This window comes from Alternaria conjuncta (genome assembly GCF_024043145.1).
Source record: "Alternaria conjuncta strain BMP 0040 chromosome Unknown scaffold_7, whole genome shotgun sequence".
In the NCBI taxonomy this organism is placed as follows: Eukaryota; Fungi; Ascomycota; class Dothideomycetes; order Pleosporales; family Pleosporaceae; genus Alternaria; species Alternaria conjuncta.
The window spans coordinates 928,809-948,060 of record NW_026250096.1 but is presented as its reverse complement, the minus strand read 5'-3'; the positions used below and the strand labels follow the sequence as shown (position 1 = coordinate 948,060).

The 19,252-nt window shown below is 54.9% G+C and overlaps 5 protein-coding genes across 5 annotated transcripts; 1 reads left to right on the top strand and 4 right to left on the bottom strand.

Moving 5' to 3' along the window:
• Nucleotides 1-387: 387 nt before the first annotated feature.
• J4E85_005433 (uncharacterized protein) lies at nt 388-2,690 on the bottom strand (the record flags this gene model as incomplete). Its single annotated transcript, XM_051469679.1, has 2 exons — nt 388-2,225; nt 2,276-2,690. The coding sequence occupies 2 exons, from the start codon at nt 2,688-2,690 to the stop codon at nt 388-390; spliced, it is 2,253 nt and encodes a 750-aa protein (XP_051326510.1).
• Nucleotides 2,691-3,792: 1,102 nt separating this feature from the next.
• J4E85_005432 (uncharacterized protein) lies at nt 3,793-6,531 on the bottom strand (the record flags this gene model as incomplete). Its single annotated transcript, XM_051469678.1, has 1 exon — nt 3,793-6,531. One exon carries the CDS (start codon nt 6,529-6,531, stop codon nt 3,793-3,795), a length of 2,739 nt encoding a protein of 912 aa, XP_051326509.1.
• Nucleotides 6,532-7,424: 893 nt separating this feature from the next.
• Nucleotides 7,425-9,296, bottom strand: J4E85_005431 (uncharacterized protein; the record flags this gene model as incomplete). The annotated part of the gene is made up of 1 exon (XM_051469677.1): nt 7,425-9,296. The coding sequence occupies one exon, from the start codon at nt 9,294-9,296 to the stop codon at nt 7,425-7,427; it is 1,872 nt and encodes a 623-aa protein (XP_051326508.1).
• A 5,313-nt stretch (nt 9,297-14,609) lies between these two features.
• Nucleotides 14,610-17,702, bottom strand: J4E85_005430 (uncharacterized protein; the record flags this gene model as incomplete). Its single annotated transcript, XM_051469676.1, has 1 exon — nt 14,610-17,702. One exon carries the CDS (start codon nt 17,700-17,702, stop codon nt 14,610-14,612), a length of 3,093 nt encoding a protein of 1,030 aa, XP_051326507.1.
• An 879-nt stretch (nt 17,703-18,581) lies between these two features.
• J4E85_005429 (uncharacterized protein) lies at nt 18,582-19,234 on the top strand (the record flags this gene model as incomplete). Its single annotated transcript, XM_051469675.1, has 2 exons — nt 18,582-18,819; nt 18,867-19,234. The coding sequence occupies 2 exons, from the start codon at nt 18,582-18,584 to the stop codon at nt 19,232-19,234; spliced, it is 606 nt and encodes a 201-aa protein (XP_051326506.1).
• Nucleotides 19,235-19,252: the final 18 nt, after the last annotated feature.

Below are 19,252 nucleotides of genomic sequence, written 5' to 3'. Positions count from 1 at the left end.
CTGATGTCTCTGCCGCGTATTGGTGTAGCGCGGTATAGGAACGCGTGGTTATGAGTTGTCCCTGGCCGAGTGACGAAACTACCTCTCGGACCTCCGAGCTGCCTCCTTCGTGCTGATTGGTTGTAGCTTCCACCACCAATACTTCCTCATCAACTCAAAGCTATCAAGTCGAACAGCTCACACATGACGACTACGTATACATTGGGGCAGAAAAATGATTCAATTCGATCCGGGGATATGGGTAAAAAGACTCTTCTACACTCCGGTCACATGCCCCAAGAAACCTCCATCAATAAACGCCTTGCCAGATCGCATAACAGACGTGAAACCCCAAAGGGCCTTCCATATGCACAAGCACCAAAGTCAACGCCGACACTGAAATGCACCTCAATCGTCTGCTGGTTCAACGCGGACCAGCACCTCTTCGAGGAAACCCTCCAAGAAGCCTGCGACCTCTCCACCCATGCCCACCTCTCCTTTCTCATCCCAGTGATCCAACTCTTCAAATTTCCCCTTTATGTCATTAACTAGGCGAGTGACCTTCTCGTGGCATTCTTGCCTTTGCCGTCTGCGCTCAATGAAGCCCTGCGCATCATCCAGCGACCGAGCCGATTCTTGCTTGTTCCTAACGCTAAGATGATAGGCACGACGAGACAGTGCAGCCTCAAGGGCTGGTATCACCACACCGCTGAGTGCTGTGATCTCGACGGGCGCCGCTGGAGAACCTTGCGTTTGAACGAGGCTAGGATGGTTCGACGTCGGCTTGGGTCTACCAAAGGAGCCGCGTGACATAGGCGAAGGCTTGGTGACGTGTGGTGGAGGGGGAGGGGGTGATTGGGCGACTTGTTGCTGTCTTGGTTGTGACTGCCAATTTGACGACATTGGACTGCCAAATGGGTCGTTCGACGATGACGATGAGTCAGGTCGGGATGCAGAGCTTGGGCTGAAAGATGTGAACGACTGTTGTGTTGGCGGAAGTGGCTTCTGCCCTGCCAGAGACGGTAGTCCTTGCTGACCAACGAGCGGTGGTAGAGGCTTCTGAACTTGCGCCGGGGTCGGTGCTTGTTGTTGTACCCGAATAGGACTTTGTAGCGGCTTCGGTGCTTGGCTTTGCGAAGTGCTTTGACCAGGGCTTGCAGACTGTCCACGAAATGGCGGTATTTCGGGTATAGTCATCTGCGGTAGAACCGAAGCGCGGCTTGGAGTCGGAACACGCTGTTGTGGTGTGAGTTCCACACTCCTCATTTCTGCAGCAATCTCCCGTTGTACGAAGTCGTCATAAGTGTGCTGTAGTGGTGTTTGTCGCCTGGGTTGTTGCGGGGCCTGTGGCTTTGTTGGTGTGACTAGCCCTCTGTTGGGTGGAGGCTGGAAAAGGCCAGGTACAGGGGACTTTCGTGGAAGCTCTAGGGCTGATTGGGGGAATGAAGGAGCTGATCTTTTCTCTGGTGATGCTGGCAGCGGTATCCGAGCAGCGGTCCTCACAGAGCCAGGTGAGCCTTGTGTTTGCAATGGTGCTAAGCGTTTAGTCGGCGAAGGTGGTTGTCGGAGGGTGTCGTCGTTCTCATCGCCATAGCCGCCGCTGTTCTGTGTAACAGGCTTGCGTTGTGGCGAAGGGTTCCTCGCATTGGCACCCGCATCGTTCATTGGGGCGAGCGCCGGCCCCCTGCCACCTCCTGTTGGCCGTACAGTTCCAAAATCCCAAAGGTCTTCATTGACAGGCTCCTTCCTCTTCACGGGAGTGGCTTCATCTTCTGACTCGGCTGCTTCTTTCGGATATCTGACCTTCCAGTCCTGATATCTTGAGATGAGCTCTTGCAGACGGGCGGGCTTACCAGCCTTTCGGATGAAGTTTGTCTGTAGAAGCTGCTTTGCACTCGGACGCTCCTTCGGGTCTTTTCTCAGGCAGAGTTCGACAAACTCTTTGAAAGCGGGTGAGAAGTTGCCCTGCAGTGTTGGTGGTGGATTTTTTGGAATGAGAAAGAGGACCTTCATCGGGTGGATGTCGGCATATGGAGGCTCGCCGTTTGCCAGTTCCAGCGCGGTAATACCCAGAGACCAGATATCAGCCTTGCCGTCGTAGCCAGATTGCTTAATCACCTCGGGGGCCATCCAAAAGGGCGTTCCAACAAATGTGTTCTTCTTCGTCATGGTCGCCGATAGTTGTCCAGAGACGCCAAAATCAGCGAGCTTGACTTGGCCATTTGCGCTGACCAAGATGTTCGCCGCTGTTATCACATTAGCCTTCTCCCGCATACAGCCGAACCAGCGGGCGTACCTTTGATGTCCCTATGCAGCTTGTGGTCGTCGTGGAGATATGTCAAACCCATCAACAGTTCCTTCAGTATGACTGCAATCTCAGCCTCTGCTATCTGGCCTGGCTTCATCAAATCTGCGCAACTTCCGCCTGAGCAGAACTCCATGACAATCCACAGGTCGGAGCCGGCCAGAAAGGAGCCGTAGTACTTTGTGACGTACGGCGAGTTCATGCCGGAGAGGATCATGATCTCACCCATAATGTCGTCAACCTCGTCTTCGGCATTCTCGACGTCGATGACCTTGATAGCGACGGTGTGGCCTGTCCGCCGGTCAAGGCCCTTGTAGACCTTGCCAAAGCTACCGCCGCCGATGCATTCCTGCTTGGTGTAGAGGGTGTTCGGATCGACCGACTCGTTCGCGCCTAGTTCGGCCATGTGCGCAACCTTGCACCGGGGGCGTCGAGGGCTGTGTGTTGAAACGGATTGATTGTAGAGCAAGAATGCGATTAAGACGAGCGGATTGAGGATATGCGCATGCGCGGTGCCCGGGGTAAAGCGAAGGACTCGGTTCGACAGCGACGGGGGCGGTCGGTGAGCGGATCGAGGAGACTGGTGGCCGGATCTGGTGAAGAAAGGCGTCAGTCAGTGTCAAGGCAAGACACGCAGGCCGTGGCAGTCGACCACCAAACAAGGCGATGTCGTCTGCACCTACCAAAGAGCGGTTGCTTCGTAAACACCCAATTGCGAGGGCAACAGCGAATGGCGGGGGCCACAGCGGAGCGAGAACAGGTGGGCAGCTGCGCGAATCGGGAGGCAGGTGTAGTCGAACCAGAAACCCCAGATACGGCGAGATTGGGTTGTTGTATGGGCCGCCCGAGCGAGAGTTGGCCTGTTTACTGTCCCGCTCGCGCTCTGTTGTCATAGAGGGACATGCATGTCCGGCGCGTCAACGTGCAGGGATGCGTCGCGTTCGACTAATGAGCTCCAAACCAAAAGCAAAAGATCCGTAGAATGACGACCATCGGCATCGCATCAAATGCACGCAAGCACTCCTCAGCGATCGTATCCTACCATCTTTACCAATGAGTCGCGTCACACAAACTTCTCGAGGGCTTCTAATGTGGTTGCGCGGGGTCGTCTGCTACTATGCGTCTCATCGCCTGTCGGACAGACTAACATGATTGGAGTACCATCAACAGCCTCAAGTTTCGCCATCTTCCCGTTCCAAACCTAGTCTTGCTCACAACGGAAACTCACTTGCACTGCACGCCCAATCAACATGTTGAAGTAAATTCATGTGACGTCATTGTAAATATAATCCTAGTAAATGGTATACGTTCAACTGCTCCGCGGCCACACTACAATGGAAGGAAGCGTGTCCTGTCCATCTCCGCACTCACAAACTGGGTATCCATATATCTCGGCCGTTAGGAAGCCATAAATCGTATCAGCCATGGTTCCCAAGTCGTAAAGAATAACAAACGCCGCAAACAGACCCCAACGCGAATGCAAATGTTCCAATAAACCCCCTATTACCTTAGAAACGTCTGCGTATCCTCTCTGCAAGCGCTACATCCTCCTCGCTCTCTTCTTCCACAGGTGCTGGTGTTCTCCGTTCGCGTGCACGGTGTGCTTTTCTTCTCCGGTTGTTGCTGACGTTGCTGGCCGAGTCATCTGGTCCGACCTCGCTTCTCAGATCATCGATTCCTTCATCAGGGTCGCGCATGTTGGCTGGCGTATCAGACCTGACTTCAATGCCACCCATGCCAGCACCTCTACGCTGCTGCGCCACCATAGACAAACCTGCAGCTCGTTCTCGCAGACGACGGCGCACAGTCTCGGCTTGGTTGTGGAGCTGTTCAAATGCGTCTTCCATAGCCTCCATACCAAGATAGATCTCGCGCTCGATTTCGGCAAGCACGGCAATCTCGGTCTCTTCATCGATCTGCACAGGGGCTCCGCCGGGCGGACGGACAGACCCAGGGCGGGCAGATCCCGGTCGAGAGTACGGACTTGGGCTGAAGCTGCCGTACCGGTTCGGTGGTACTGGTGATGCAAATCGTTGCGGTCCATCGCCGGGTCGGACCTGTCCTGCTCTTGAGCCTGATCGGGGAGGTGTTGTGTTCATGTCAGGTAGGTCATCGACGCCTGACCAAAGGAAGCCATCGAAACGTCCAGAGACGAGAATCTCCCATTCGTGTTTGGTCACAGCTGCCAAGGTAGCAAGCATATTGTGCATGTCTGGATGGCGAATGAGATACATGACTACTAGCTGGTCGCGCGGTGGAGTGTAGAGTCGATATAGACGCTGTAGCGCCAAACCAGCCTTTGCCAAGTACGGCGGCGTCCCACTGTCCGGCTTTTGTGTGCGAGGATTTGGGAGCTTGTCCAATCCCCATAAGAGTGCATAGAAGAGTGGTCGTTGTGGCTGTTCCAATCGGGTGAGCATGATAAAAGTCAACGTTTCGTCGTCAGCGTCTTCGGGGACACCGTCTTGTTGGTCTGATAGCCAAGACTGCACGGCAACTTTGGTCTTCTTCGACTGCTTCTCGTAGTGCTCGCGGTATTGCTCAGGTACATCAACGTCAATACGCTGGCATGGTGCTTCAAGATCAGACGATATGCCTAGTCCAGGCTCGGCGCCTTGCTCATAGGGTGGCCAAGTCGGCAATTCGCAACGTCCAGACACTAGTTCTAAGATTTCTCCCCAGTTGACACCTGCAGAGTCTTCCACAACTGACTGCTCGAAGCACATCATGCACTGGCAATGCTCCGAAGATATGTTGCGAGCAAAGACATTCTCGAGACGATCGAGAAGACGCCGCGCAACCGAACGATAACCAGTGGCTACCGCCAAAGATCCACTGGTGTCCATGACGGTGTTGTAGCTGTTGAGTACATTCTGCAGAGGCTTGAAGAAAGATCGGACATCGTGGGCTTGTGCTCCAGATAGCCTTGGTGTGGTGTACTGAGAATAGGCAGAGGCTGGAACCCCATCAATAGCCGCTAGTAGACTTCGCGGGATAGCTTTGGCCAGACCGCCATTCTGGAGCAGGTAGTCGACGCGAGGAGCTTCCATCATGGCAGGAGGAGGAGGCGGGGGTGGTGGGGTCATTGGGGATTGAGCATAGCTAGGATCTACCGATTGTGTGCGCGACATGGGGTCTGTCATAACCTCGATCATGGGCGGCCCATCCTTGACAGAAGATACAACAGAGGGAAGAACGGAGTGCTGGGTAGGTGTACGTGGTGATGAATCGACCACAGAAGAAGGCGAGACATCGGAACGCGGGGGTGATTGGCTGCGGCGGTAAGAGTTGCGATCTTGTACGACTGAAGTGGCGTCTGAGTCGAGTGTATATTCTGAGGGCGCTCTCGTCTTCATCTTGACAGGTGTTGACGTCCTGCTTGGTGTCGACGTTCTGCCCGGGGTCGATGTCCTACCTGGGGGCCGAGCGCTGGATGGACTCACGGTCCTCGTTCTCGTCTCCATTTGTGGAGACTTGGCACGGATGGTGCTAGGCTGCGATCCAGTGGTAGAAGTGAGGTCTGTGCCGTCGAATGTGTCCTCGTCCCTGACGCTGGAGCGCGACGCGATCCGCGGGCCTGCCGTCGAAGTCATGCGCGTGCCGCTGTCTACGCTTTGGCGGCCCTCCTCCATCTCTCTCGCGATCATGTCGGGGTCCTTCCTTCGCATGCTGTTGGCACTGGCCGTCTTCCTAAGATCTGCGCCTGTGGTCGCAGTGAGCGGAGGACTCGGTGGTGCCCGCGGTGGGGGCGGGGGTGGTGCGCGGTTTGGTGGATGCGGTGCGACTGGCCGCTCGCCGTCCCTGCCTGGCGAGGCCTCGCCATCTGTGGCCTCTGGCGTCGAGGTCGACTTCCTCTTCTCTACACCATCGCGGGAATAGATGCTCTCTTTGGCGTATGTTTTGGAGTGCGACGGGTAGGGTAAGCTGATGCGCGATGTGTTGTCGGAGCCCAACGAGCCGCGGCGTCCCATCTCGGGCACGACGGCCATCTTGTGCGACTTGGACGTTTGCGACGACGACAAGGTCGAGGTGGACGTCGAGTTGCGCACACGTTCCGTCGACGGGCGCCTGGGCAGCGGCGGGTTCTCAGCGTCGTCTTCCTTGGAGGCCGACGAGCGGGTTTTGCGGGAGCGGGTGCTCTTATGGCGCTCGCGGTCCCTATCCTTGTCCTTGGAGCGGTGGGTGCTGCGCTCGCGGTCCGGGTCCTTCTTGCTGCGGCGGCGGTGCGAGTTGGACGACGTCTCCATGGTGAAGAGGCGGCGTGGAGCTCGCTGGTGTGACTGTGGGCCGGGACGCTGGACGGGCTTCTGCGGGTGCGATCACCAGCGCGGCTATGGGCAGCTTCAATTGGGCGTCGCGTGCGGGCACTTTGCGCGGGTGCGCCTATCAGGACAGCAGCTCGCCATCCATCTACACAAATCAGGGCAGGGTGCGGTGAGGGGTTTACTGTCTTGGGTGCGTTGTAGGGGGAGTTTTGGGTTGTAGTACTCTGACGTGTAGCAGCCAAGTGGGCCGGGCTCGGGACTGGGCGCAGTGTTGACTGCGGGCTATCCTTAGCACCTGTCTAGCCCGAAGGGTCTTCCTTACCCACCTGGGCACCCTCACCCATGGATCACCACTGCTGCAACACCATGGCAACGACTGCCTGTGGGAACTGGTTCATGCACGGCATCGCTTGGACATGCGATGCAGCAACCACAGCAACCGCCTTATCCTTCGACTTTGTCCATTGTGCTACCCGCACTGCCAGGAACATGCTGGGCGCGTGGCTTCACACGCTTTGCTGGCGTGGCAGGTCACGTCACATCTCCAAGATCTGCAAGTCATGACCGTCACGGGGAACCTTCTAGCAAAGAAACATTGACATGGTGGTGACTAGTCTAATATACAGGTGTGAAGGGTAGTAACCGCAGAACAGGGTAGGAAAATGCCAAACATCGCGAGTAATCTTAGCATGGGGTATCATTGTAACATGCTCGTCGTGATCCTTGACGTATGTTGATCCATGTAGAAGCCCGAAATCTCTCTGTTGCTCAATCTTGGGTTTTGTACTCCATAGAACGCCTCCGTTATCCAAGCACAAAAAGCAGTGCAAGCCTCACCACAGCGACAACATGCAGCAGCAACGTCACCATTCACGCTATTGAGCCTGTTGCTGGGCTTGCGTGTTGTTGACGTGCTGCTGAGCCAACTGGGCCCGGAGCGTGGTGATCTCGTTCTGCAGCGTGGCGATCTTGTCGTTGTGTTCCTTTTCCATTCTCGCCATGCGAGACTCTATATCGCGAACGTACTGCCACACATCGACCTGGCTGCCCATGACTTCGCGCATGCTACCGCCACTTCCACCGTGGCTTGACATGCTGCCCGGCTGCGAGCTGCTACCAGGAGCAGCCATGGTCTGATGTTGCAGCATACTAGGGCCATTGCTTTTGCCGCCTTGAGAGCCCTGCTTTGGGGGCATAGGGCTGAGCCCAGGGAGAGATGGCAGGTGAGGCCCGCTGCTTGTGCTGGGTGGAGCTAAACCAACAGGAGGTGTCCCCCGCCCGCGAGTGTAGTTTGACTGCTGATGCAAGTGATGCGACAGACTGGGGGATCGCGAGCCCGGGAGACCATTTTCTGGCGCCCCCAGGCGATGCTGTTCCTGCTGGCCTGGCGACAACGGCCTGGGACTCTCCGTCATGCCACCTTGGGCGAAGACATTGGACTGCGTGTTTGCGTTCTGAATCGACGAGATGCTAGTGGGAGCTGCTTTGGGCGAGACGTTAGTCGGCTGCGCAGAGGACCCTGGGTAATAAGGGCGCAAGTTGTTCTGGCTGCTCGAGCTTCGATTCGCAGCAATAGGCGGATATGTGCTGGAATGGTGAGAATACGAACCTTGGGTAGAGTTCCCAGTGTTTTGTCGCTTGCGTGCCGGCTCACTGACTCGCCGACTACCGTCTTCGTCTTCGTCGCCCTCACCATCAGGCTCACCAGTGTAGATGACACCGTCCATACCCTCGTCGCCTTTGTCTCCGAGATCGTCATCCATGCCGAAGCTAGAGCGGCGGCCCGCACAGCCACCCTGACCCTTATTGTGTCGCGCAAGCGCATCGCCACGTGCAAACCTGCGGCCACATTTGTAGCACGTGTGCGGACGCTCGCCAGTGTGGAGTTTCGTATGACGTTTCAGATCATGCAAACGACGGAAACGCGCCTGGCACGTGGGACATTCATAAGGCTTTTCTTGACTGTGGGTTAGTAGGTGGCTCTTGAGGTTATGGTGGCGAGTGAAATCGGTAGAGCAGTATGGGCACTTGTGGCGCTTGGTGGAGGGCGATTTGGGCGTATTCTGGCCGTATCCAGGCAAGCTCATCTGGCGAGCCGGGGCACGTGGATCCGGCTCCGGGGGCAAAGGCCCAGGAAACGTAAAGGCGCGATTGCCTGGGTTGTCTCCGGGATTCGGTGCGATGAGCTGGTGGTGATGTTGGTGGTGGTGCTGCTGCTGTGGTTGCTGCTGGTGCGCGCCTTCCCGGCCTGGATTGCCGATGGCAGCACCTTCCGCAGCGGAAGCACCCGGCGCGTTCGGCGCGTCACCATCGCCAAAACTCGAGAGGCTGACGGGGCTCGTTTGCATGCTGTCGCCCGTGACGTTGATCTGGTCGGGAATGATGAGCGGCTTCGTCGTCTTGTCAGCCTTGTGGCTTATCGGCGCCGACTGCTGCGGAGCGTCTGAAGGGTGGCTCATGGACTGGACAGTGCCGTTCAGACTTTGCAGCGCGGCGACAGCGGGATTAGGGCTCGTCTGCCTCGCGGACTGTTCGCGGAAGCGGCGCTCATCAGCGATGGCGGCGGCTCCAGTGAGCGGCTGAGGCGAGAGTCGAGGCGACAAGCCGCCGGGAGACTTTGTAAGATGGGTGCCAAAGGTCGCTCCGCCGTTGGCGTTGCGCGCGGCAGAACCTGGGGTATTAGGCCCATTGTGGGTGGTGAATGGGCCGGTAGGCGTCGGCGTGATTGCTCGCGTCGAGGCAGCCATGGTGTGGAGCGGCGAGACGGTTCAATGGGCGTATCTTTGAGATGGGTCAGCATGGCTTCTTTCTTTCCAATGACAGCATGCGCGTCACCCGTCTCGACTGTCCAGATGGAGTGGGTGCGCATGCATGGGTCGGCTAACCTTTGGGTCGATGCAACCTCTGGTGAGGGCGCAGATGGCCGTCGTCTACCAACACTCCAGATAGACTTGGGCCGTGGAAAGCGCCAGCTTCGCAATTGACAGACGTTAGATTGCTCGCATGTGCCCTCGGTCGCAAATTGCGGCTCGGGCCAACCAAGGCGATCTGCTGGCTATTTTCCGAGCAGACGAGTACCACGGGACGCGCAAGCACGGCGGCTGCGCGAGGAAGGCAAGTGAAGAGGCGCTGCGCGAGGAAGCCGATAAATGAGGCGTGGCCGTGGAGGAGGGGTCTTCAGTCGGCACGATGTGCGACGTGCAGGCGGACGTGGGAGCAGAATCGCGATCCTGGACGTGGTGCAACTAAGCGGTCGCAGGGTCGTAGGGTGCAGGTCGTCTGGTAGTCAAGGTGCCGATGACGAGGGCCCGTTGGGGACTCTTGTGGCTGATGATGGTTCCAGTCCGGGCTAAGTAAGCAGGCTGGCGTGCGGGCGTGCGTGCGCTCAAAGACGGCGACGCTGGCAGACAGTCACGGGACTTGGATGCGGCGGCGCTTCAGTCTCGAGCGGCTGCCGTGCAATGGAGCGCGCGATGGGTGCAGACACTTGAGGAGACGAGAAGACAGTCCGGCGATGGGACTTGGGACTTCGGCAGCAGACAAGAGGCAGCCTCAGCGCAGCGCGGCGGCTTCAACGGAACAACGCAAGCCTTTTGGGGCTGTGTATCGCCGCGGCCAACCACGCTGCGCTGCAACGACCCACCGCCAAACATCCAAGACGTGCCTCTCCAAACAACTGCGTCGCAACACGAGACACGTCGACGCCACACGCCCCGCGAGACGAGGCTCGCCCTCCCTCCCATCCCTCCAGGAAGATTTTGCCATGGCGACTCCGCGGCGGCGCGCCCACCTGAGCTGAGCCTGCCAATGCTCCCAGCCTGTGTCGGGCTAGACGCGACGAGCAGCATTGAGCCGGTGTGGTGGCGCAGCCCATCCTGCTCGTGCCTGCCTCGACCGCGCGCTGCTTCCCCAAGCCTACCCGTTCTTGCCGATACACCAAACCAGCCGGGTGTTGCTCCAACGAGACGCCTCGCCGCCAGCGCCCGCCGATCCATGCCCTACAGGCTGAAGTCGTCTGCCAGCCTAGACTGCTGCGCTCGACTTTGTTGCCGTCCTACCAACGGCGCCCCTCTGTTCAGCCACCGTGACATGCGTCATTTCTCACCAGACCTTGTTTGCCATGTGCGCCGCGCCTTATTTGCTCGGTACGACCACCATGGGTCCACGCATCGAAGACCGCGTCCTGATCGATCGTCAGGTACGTCCGGCTTGGGTACCCGCCCGCAGCGCAAAACAGGTTATCGCATCCAACTTCACCGTTGACGCCCATGGTCGTTGCCAGTCCTTGATGCGATTTGGCCTCGATGCAGACAAGCCGGGATAGCCCACACCTGTCAAAAAGCAACACTTGTCACTACGCCACACCCGCCACACGATGATCTCGCCACACTTTACATTGCGAGCAACACCCGTCGACGAGATTCGCCGGATCGCCCTTACCATGTACCTTCCTCTTTTGTATGATCGACTTTGATTCCCGCCACCTGTACAGCACATGGAAAAGCTAGGATATTGCCATCGCTGGTCCATCATTGGGCCAAACCACTTCACTCTACAGCATTACATGCTGATCGTGGACGTCAAATTCAGAACGAGAGCCAGAGGTCATGCCAAGCATATACCGTTGCCTCACAGCATATGGAGCTTCTGGATTCCTATTACGGACGGTGACTGCCTGAATATGGCCTTCCAAGAATGCCATTGTGGGTAGATTCGGACTATTGCTGAAACATACAGCCTCGTAGACCGACTGCTGAACAACATGAGGAAGCTGTATCGGCTAAGCAGAAAGAGTTTGACTGATGGCTCTGGCAGCTGTCAGGATGAGCAATAAGGAATTTCCATGAAGACGATGTCGAGTGGTTGAAGGATCCGTCGTATCAAGTATGTAGGACAGCTGCCAGTGGTACTACTGAGAACCAGAGCTCCTCCCGAGTCTTTACCAAGAGTGAGAGCCACCTTCTTCGCCAACGGCAAAGGGTATTTGATAACTTGTGTAACTTGGAGATTTCAAAACCGTCAGCAGTCTGGTAACGGCGAACCATCTGACTTTTGGGCCAACACTGTATGTGATACATTTCGAAAATGGGCTTGGCTTGAGTCTCGACTACGATCTGATTGTCACACTGACCCATTGGCGGCTAAGCCATAGAATTGGGAAAGGGCTTAGCGCAAATACCGGAAGGTTGTGTAGCCGAGAGTGAACTAACTCATCTTGACCTCAGACGGGCCGTACGAAAGGGATCGATCTTGGTGTTGCACCACGCTTTACCAATCGTGGCCCACGAGCAGATCCTCACTAAGGACGATCACCCTTGGTATTCTCGGTCCGGCTTACGTGAACATATTCAAGCTGTGGGGGCAGGTTGTTCTGCCTCGCTCTTCAAATGCCTTAAGTAGGTGGAAGATGGAGCTAGGAGCTATATATTCGTAATCCCTCTCATCGATCAAGCGACAGTTGCTCGTTCGAGTCAATTACTAAGTTTGAAACGAGAACATTCCAAACCACAAGCAACTCGTTGATCGTGGTACAATACCAGACACGTCCGGAGCATCCGCAGCACGCTGCTGCTGGGCAAAACCCGTTTGTAACGCTCCGCATTGGCAAAGAACTCGTCAAAGGCCCTGTCGTCATAATCGAGCCGACCAAGGCCCCGCTCTTGTCAAGTTGCGGAGACGACTGCAGGGCGGTGGAATCGGTCCGCAATCCTTCGAGCTGTATTTGCCAAAGACTACAGCCCTGCGAACTAGTCCTACGAAAGTTGTATAGTCTAACGCAGCAGTCTCTCTTCTTGTCCGCTCACGTCACTTGTGAGCACATTCCATGCTTTCTTAAACGAGTTGACATTTGTTGGCAAGTCGCATATTCACCCAAAATCTTTATTGTTTCGCAGATAACCCCACACTCTGCCATCGAGTTCTGCATGCGTTGGGACATTATGCGCAGGATGAAGATCGCAAGCTGCACCAAACAAACGCGCAACCGAAACTACACTTGAACTTCGCTTCCTCTTCAAGGAGCGTTCAAGAGTAACAATATATGGTGTATGATATTGTAGAGCGGTCAATACATCCTTGGGCCACCCGTGGCTGGCAGGATCTGACGAATGAGGTGCAGGTACGCGGTTTGAGCTTACCCGAACAGGTCTAGAGAGCTTTGCGCCGACCGCATTTCTGTTTACAGCACCCATGAACTACTACTGCTTGCTCCATCTCTAATTCCGCTCCCCCGGTTTCCAGATTGCTGACCGACGGGATGAAGTCTTCGCTTTTATTGCAACTCTGTCGTTGTTCTCATGATGCCCCACTCTAACATGACTCATTGACTAATGCCTTTTGTCCCAAGGTCAATCTCAAGGCACATCTCGTATTTCAAGCTGCCCTGTACAGTACGGTCAACAACGCTCTTGTCTCATTGGCTGTCCCCGCGAAAAGGATTACCGGTGAGCCTCTGGATCAAGAGCTGGAGTGTAATGTCAAGAAGGTAGCCTAATAGTACATGCGCTATTGGTGCAAGCCCACCCGACAGAGCGTTATTGATACCTCAGCCCAACGGCAAGGCTACAACGGCTCGGTCATCCCGCGCCCGCTGCGACATTTGCAGGTCCTGGATAGTATCAAGTCTAACGTCATCTGGATATTGCGTAATACTATGTACAGGTACGCGAATGGCAGTCACCAATGGCATTTGCTGCAGCGTGCTGACGATGGCCTAAGAATAGTTGAAGTTTCTTGCTCCTGTGTATCTCTACCTAGAACCTTTTGTACACTAACTGAATGTTCAAAGCTCCATTATAAGTGGCGGGCCGAGAGAATGCAATATGACAAGCGTCAAAACTGGTTAGCTTTGCGCAGCTACTCACCGAACATCATGAGCGACCCTCTTCGGTGCTTTTCGAAACTTCAGCCGCGCCCTTTTGCACATGAACCCTTCATATCAGCGTCATCATTTTAATGAAAGACTCCACTGCTTCGAGGCCACCACTTCTCATCGGCTTGGCTTGAGTTCGCTGGTGCGGTGGATCATTCAACGCGCTCCTTCCTCAAGCATTACGTCTTGCGGCTGAGAGACGGATCCCTTAAAATCACGTAACTATAGAGATGCTGACTAGGAAACAGCCTAACAGATGGAAATGAAGTTCCACTACCATAATTCTACGTCCATAGTCTACTTCCCAGCAACAAGCACGTCTCCAGCCGGCCCATCATCCTCTACAAGACACCCGTCTTGACCACATGTAATAAGTGCGAATTGCGACCACTCCAACGAAAAAGTTCCATCAACACTGTCTCTACCGCTCCAGCAACTATCTCAGGAAGGCATCGCCTCAATAAAGATCACCTCGCCAGACTCCCCAATCCTACTGCGACCCCATCACTGGAAGCATGTCTCAAGACCAACAACCCAGCCCTGGCCAAGCCACCTCGAAAAGCAAATCCGTCGTAACTGGCGACGATTCTCCAGAAGCCGGACCCGACGCCTGGTCCGACATCAAAGACCCGAACGAAAGACGCAAAATACAAAACAAACTCGCCCAAAGAAGATTTCGTTCGTAGCACCAAGTGTAATAGCTATTCGGTCTGCACTAACACAAGCCAGGCGACAAAGTAAAAGAGCAGAAAGAGGAGACGGAGCGAGACCTCGAGAATCAGCGACAGGCTGGAAGCGCATATGCATCGCCTGAACCAGAGAAGACTGATGCAAGACAGGTGCTCTCGGGTCTGCCGTGGGGTGGCATCTCTATGAGACATATTGTTGAGACGGGGAAGAGTAAGGAACAGAATTCACAGCGCAACTCTCGTGAGAGTTCGACACATGATGGCGCGTCTTATACTAGCTGAGGGAGCCTTTGACCATCGTGTGGGACAAGATATCGTATTCATATGTGGTGCTGGTAACTACTGATGCCTACTTATTGAAATCCTGTGCTTCGCTGTCATGTGCTCGTCTTGCTCGTGAAGAGGCTTCTCTACTATCATACATTTCATGTCCTGCATGGTACATCCCCCCATTAAACGTTGACCTCTTTCATAAGATTGCATGGTGAACTCCACAATAATCAAGCAATAGTAGCGACGCTCTCTCTATCCTTCGCCATCTGCTTGGCGGCGCGCTGAAGCTCTTTCCTAAGTTTTCCCTTTGTGCTCTCCATACCCTGGAAGACATCCTCGTAGTCGGTATCGTGTCGCTTGATCAGGGTGCTCAGTACATGCTCGCCATCCTGCGCATACATCTCAGCGATGTCGTCTAAACTAGCCTCGTTGTTGATAATGTGCCGCATAACCCGCTTGGAAGTTCGTATCATCAGTTCATGAAGATCACGCTGGTGTGGCTGCAGACTCGCTTCCCAGTCCATCTCTTCTGCTTGCGAAGTTGGTAGAGGTGGGTCCGTTAATGGCTCGCGTACGGCAGAGGTCGAGCTATGGCTACTAGAAGAGCCTAGGTGTGGCGGGGAGGATTGGAGATGTATTGGCGAAGCGTCGAAGAAGTCATTGTCAGCTTCCTGATTGTCTTCACCGCCACCGATCAGAGTATCGTCCTCGTGATACGCCTGCTCGATAGGCCCGCCATCGTTCAATTGCCGGATCCCTTCGTTGAGTTGTTGCGGTTGGTCAACGATCTGCCGAGTCTCTTCGAGCAAGTTCCTTGTACTTTCAGTGGCTTCTTGGTCGGCCTGAACAGTTGGCTGAGTGGTATCGATGAACCGCGAGTTGAAAAGCAAGGTGGGTACAGTCGTCCCGTTTCCTGCCGCATCTTCGGATACCTTTCGGGTCGTTGTCTTCTCTTTGGATAGCGCTGTGGGCTTTGGATGTGTGCCAGCCTGCTCGTTATGTCTCTTTGTGTCGTCTTTTTGTTGCACTCCTCCTTGATCTCTCGACTCTTGTGTCTGATGATCTGTTGTGCCCGTATAAGGGCTCGCAGCCTTGGGATTTGGGTGCGCCTTGTTCGTATCTCCTTCTGTAAGAGTCGCCTCTTTCCCACCCGAAGGCGTCTTTTGTAGGACTGGTCGACTCGCTGCAATTGAAGGTAAGGCTTCAGTTGCGCTAGAACCGGCGACTAGCAAAGGCCGCTGGTTTGAAACGTCAATCGTAGGGGCTATATCCTCGTTCAATGAACCTTCTCCAGTCAGTCGGCGTATGAACGATGTGGCCTTCTTCCCAGCAGATCGTCGGCCAAAGGGGTCGCTTTTCGCGGTCTGCCAATCTCCTGTCTTCTTTTCCGAGGCTATATCCTCACAATCAGCGTGACCAGAGATCGCTGTTGATTCTGCATTTGGTGACGCGGGGGTAGGTTTGCTGTTGCTAGAGAGCATAGCGGCCTCGACAGCAATCGCATGATGCCACTCATCATTCTCTTCGGCCTCATCAGCCACAGGCGGTGACGATGCCATGTAGTGCAAAGCATCATCTCCAGAACATCTCCGTGCTTCCACAGGGGTTTGGGGTCGCACTGGTACTCCCACAGTCTTTCTACTCGGTTTGGTAGGAGTTGACGGTGTTTGAGCGACTCTTGCAGGTAATGTTGGCTTCTTGAACGGGCTCTCGGAGATCTTGGCAGGTCTTTGGAGACCCAGAAGTCCTCCGATCAAGGTGTGTCGTGACGAAGGGACGGATGATGGAGGTTTTGATGGTTTCGCCAGCGGAAGAGCTTTCGCCTGTTGTTTTGCGCCGGTCACAGTCGACTTCGGACCTTTGTTCAGCTCTTTACGGGATCGCTTTCTCGGGTTATCATCGGTCATGGGATCTGGTGTTGCTTTGCGTTTGGGGGTTGTCCTTGTTTTCGGCCTCGTCTGACTTGGTATAAAATCTTCGTCGTCGTCTGCTCCATTCTTGTTATGCAATGTGCGTGCCTTAGTCTTAGTCTTGACTGGCTCCTTGTCCGAGGCAGCCTTTGAGCTTCGTAAATTTCTTCGGGGAGATGAAGCAACACCCGACGTGTCCGAAGAAGTATTGTAGACATTTCTCTTGCTTTCTATAAGCACATCGAGAGCTTCGTCTTCCGAGTTGAGCTTTTTGAAGATATTCTGTTTGGTGGCTTGAGATACACGGGGTAGCTTTCCTTTGCCGTACGTGCGTTTCGATGTCGACGATGGATGCTGTGGCGGGAGTTGCAGGGCTGTCGCACCGCTACTGTCTGCGGTAAGTTTCTTGGAGGTGACGCGCTCTTTCCAAAGCGTCTGGGAGCCACTTCGAAGCGATCTTCTTGCGTTTGACTGTCGGATCGAAGGCGAGCTCGCATCGATAGGCAAGTTTCGAGACACTCTCGAACGAGGCTCACGTTCTTTCTGATGGGCTTTAATACAGCTCTCCCACTCTACCGCGTCACCAGAATGCTTGAACATTAGCGATAGATCAGTCGCAATGCGTTGCGTGGAATTAAGACGGTAGCTCCAGGGCTCAGACGTGAGTGTCATGACGAGATCCCATGGTTCGTGCTCTGTACGTTGAGCCTGTGAGTTGTGTAGTTTCGACGGTTCTGATCGCGTGTTCAGAATGTGCTCGAATGGTATGTCTACAAACTGGCAGTCTTTCAGGTGCTCATCGGGCGCAATGATGGTCAGCACTCCAGCCTCAATGAGCGCGATAGGAAACGTAGCGCTTGACTCCCGCCATTTGAACCCATCTGTGGCGAATAGTGAGACTAGGTACATGACAGAGGGCTCGTTGGTTGGTTTCGCGAGTGCCAGGTCGCTCAGAATATCGAGAAAGCCCTGGAACTTCTGCATCCATTCGGCATCGGCCTGGAGCGGATAATTCGGGGCGCTGTGTCCGACTTTTCCCGTGGACCAGAACCTGCTGTACTCGATCCCTTGTTCCAGTGCCTGCCGTATGATGATACCAGCAACAATTTTGATCTGCTCCTGTTCAGTTTCGCTCAGAATGATGGCTCCCAGATTGCGTAGACGCTTAGTCGATGCCCCGATGTGTGTGGCCACCGCCGGCATTTCCAGCATGCCTGCGAGCGCGATGCCGATCCATCGCCGCCGGATTATAGAAAGACCAGGGTCGCAGAAACTACTCAGATAGCCCTGCGCGACTGAAGAAAGACTCGAGCTGCTGAAGTCGCGTGCAGAGACGAGCTTGTAGAGACGTAAGTTGGACGCGTCGTTGTCGGGCAGCTTGAGAGCAGCTTCAAACGAGATTGAGGTCATTGCGATAAAGGAAAGTAGAAGAGAATGGAATTAGCATTTTTCGCCCTACACGAGCAGGATAGCGGAGTGTCGTTGAAGATGTGGACGCGGGCAATGCACCTAAGGAAGTGAGAGCGCGGTACTGCTAGGATGGAAGTCGCGTCCCATCGGCGTTTGACGTCACAGCTGCAGGCGCGCGCGAGTTTCGCGTGGCGGGCTTGAAACCACGAACACCAACCAACAGTCGTTACCTGCACTTTACGTTCAAAAGAAAGCGCTGCGACTAAAGGAAATCGCTGAAGACGACTAAAGGGGGTATAAGGAAATAGGGGGTTTCCAGCTCTCGCGTCCGCTCGTCACGGCTTCCAGTGGCTGTAAGCCGCATCGATGCCTGCATGCATGCGGTGTATATATCCAAAATTACCATACTCACCCAGTACCAATCCCCATGGTTTTCGGTTGAGCATCATCATGATGGCATACAGTTGTGAGATGGAAAGCGATGCAGAGGTTATTGAAGGTGCTGTATTCAAGGGGAGAAAATTCGGAAGAGCGGCTTCTCCTCCACGCGTTACCCCAAGCGAACGCGCTTTGGACACGCAAGGACCGCAGCATAGGGACAGGGCGTCCTACTTGTCAAAGGCATGCGGACCTTCTGCAGTCTGGCGCATCGTAATGCAGCAGCTCTCGAGCCTGCGCTCTCCGTTTCTTACCCCGCTGCAGCCTAGAAGCATGCATTCCATTGGGACGGATGCAGCCTTCTACAGCTGAGCTCAATCCGGGCGAGCCCTGTATCTGCTGCAGGGGCTTCATCCTTCGCACATGTGCTTACGCCGCAAACGTGGCTGGTAATTTATAGTAAGACGGAGGACGGACAAGCATCTTGACCTCAACAACATCATGGCCGACAATGACAGTAACCGGGTTACTGACGATATCACACCCTCCGCTGTGCCAATCGTACCGAACATCAGCTCAAATCGGTTACACGTCATTATCGCTGGACTATGGCTTTGTCTTTTCTTATCTGCCTTGGACACTACCATCGTCACGACCGCGCTCATCAAAATTTCGAGTGATTATGGCGCTCTGGAGCAGGCGGCATGGCTAATTACCGCGTATCTACTTACATATAACTGTAAGACTCATTCGCTCAGGAGTCTGGTCACTGGACTAACGGTGCAGCGTTCTTGATGATCACAGCAAAGCTGAGCGACATTTGGGGCCTCAAGACTCTCCTTCTACTCTGCGCGTCAATCTTCCTGGTATCCTCCATGGCTTGTGGTGGAGCGCAGACAATGACTCAACTAATCGTATTCCGCGCCTTCCAAGGCATTGGAGGATCTGGCCTCTACAGCTTGACATTCGTCGCCATCATGAAGATGATTGTCCCTGAGAAGATTGGCTTCTACTCTGGGATCGTAAGCTCGGTATTCGCTTTGGCAAACCTGCTAGGACCTCTACTCGGTGGCATCATCGCTGATCGAGCAACTTGGAGATGGATATTCTTCATGAAGTATGCAAAGCGCGGACTATCGAGCTGTGCGAGCTGACTAGCATTAGTGGCCCCA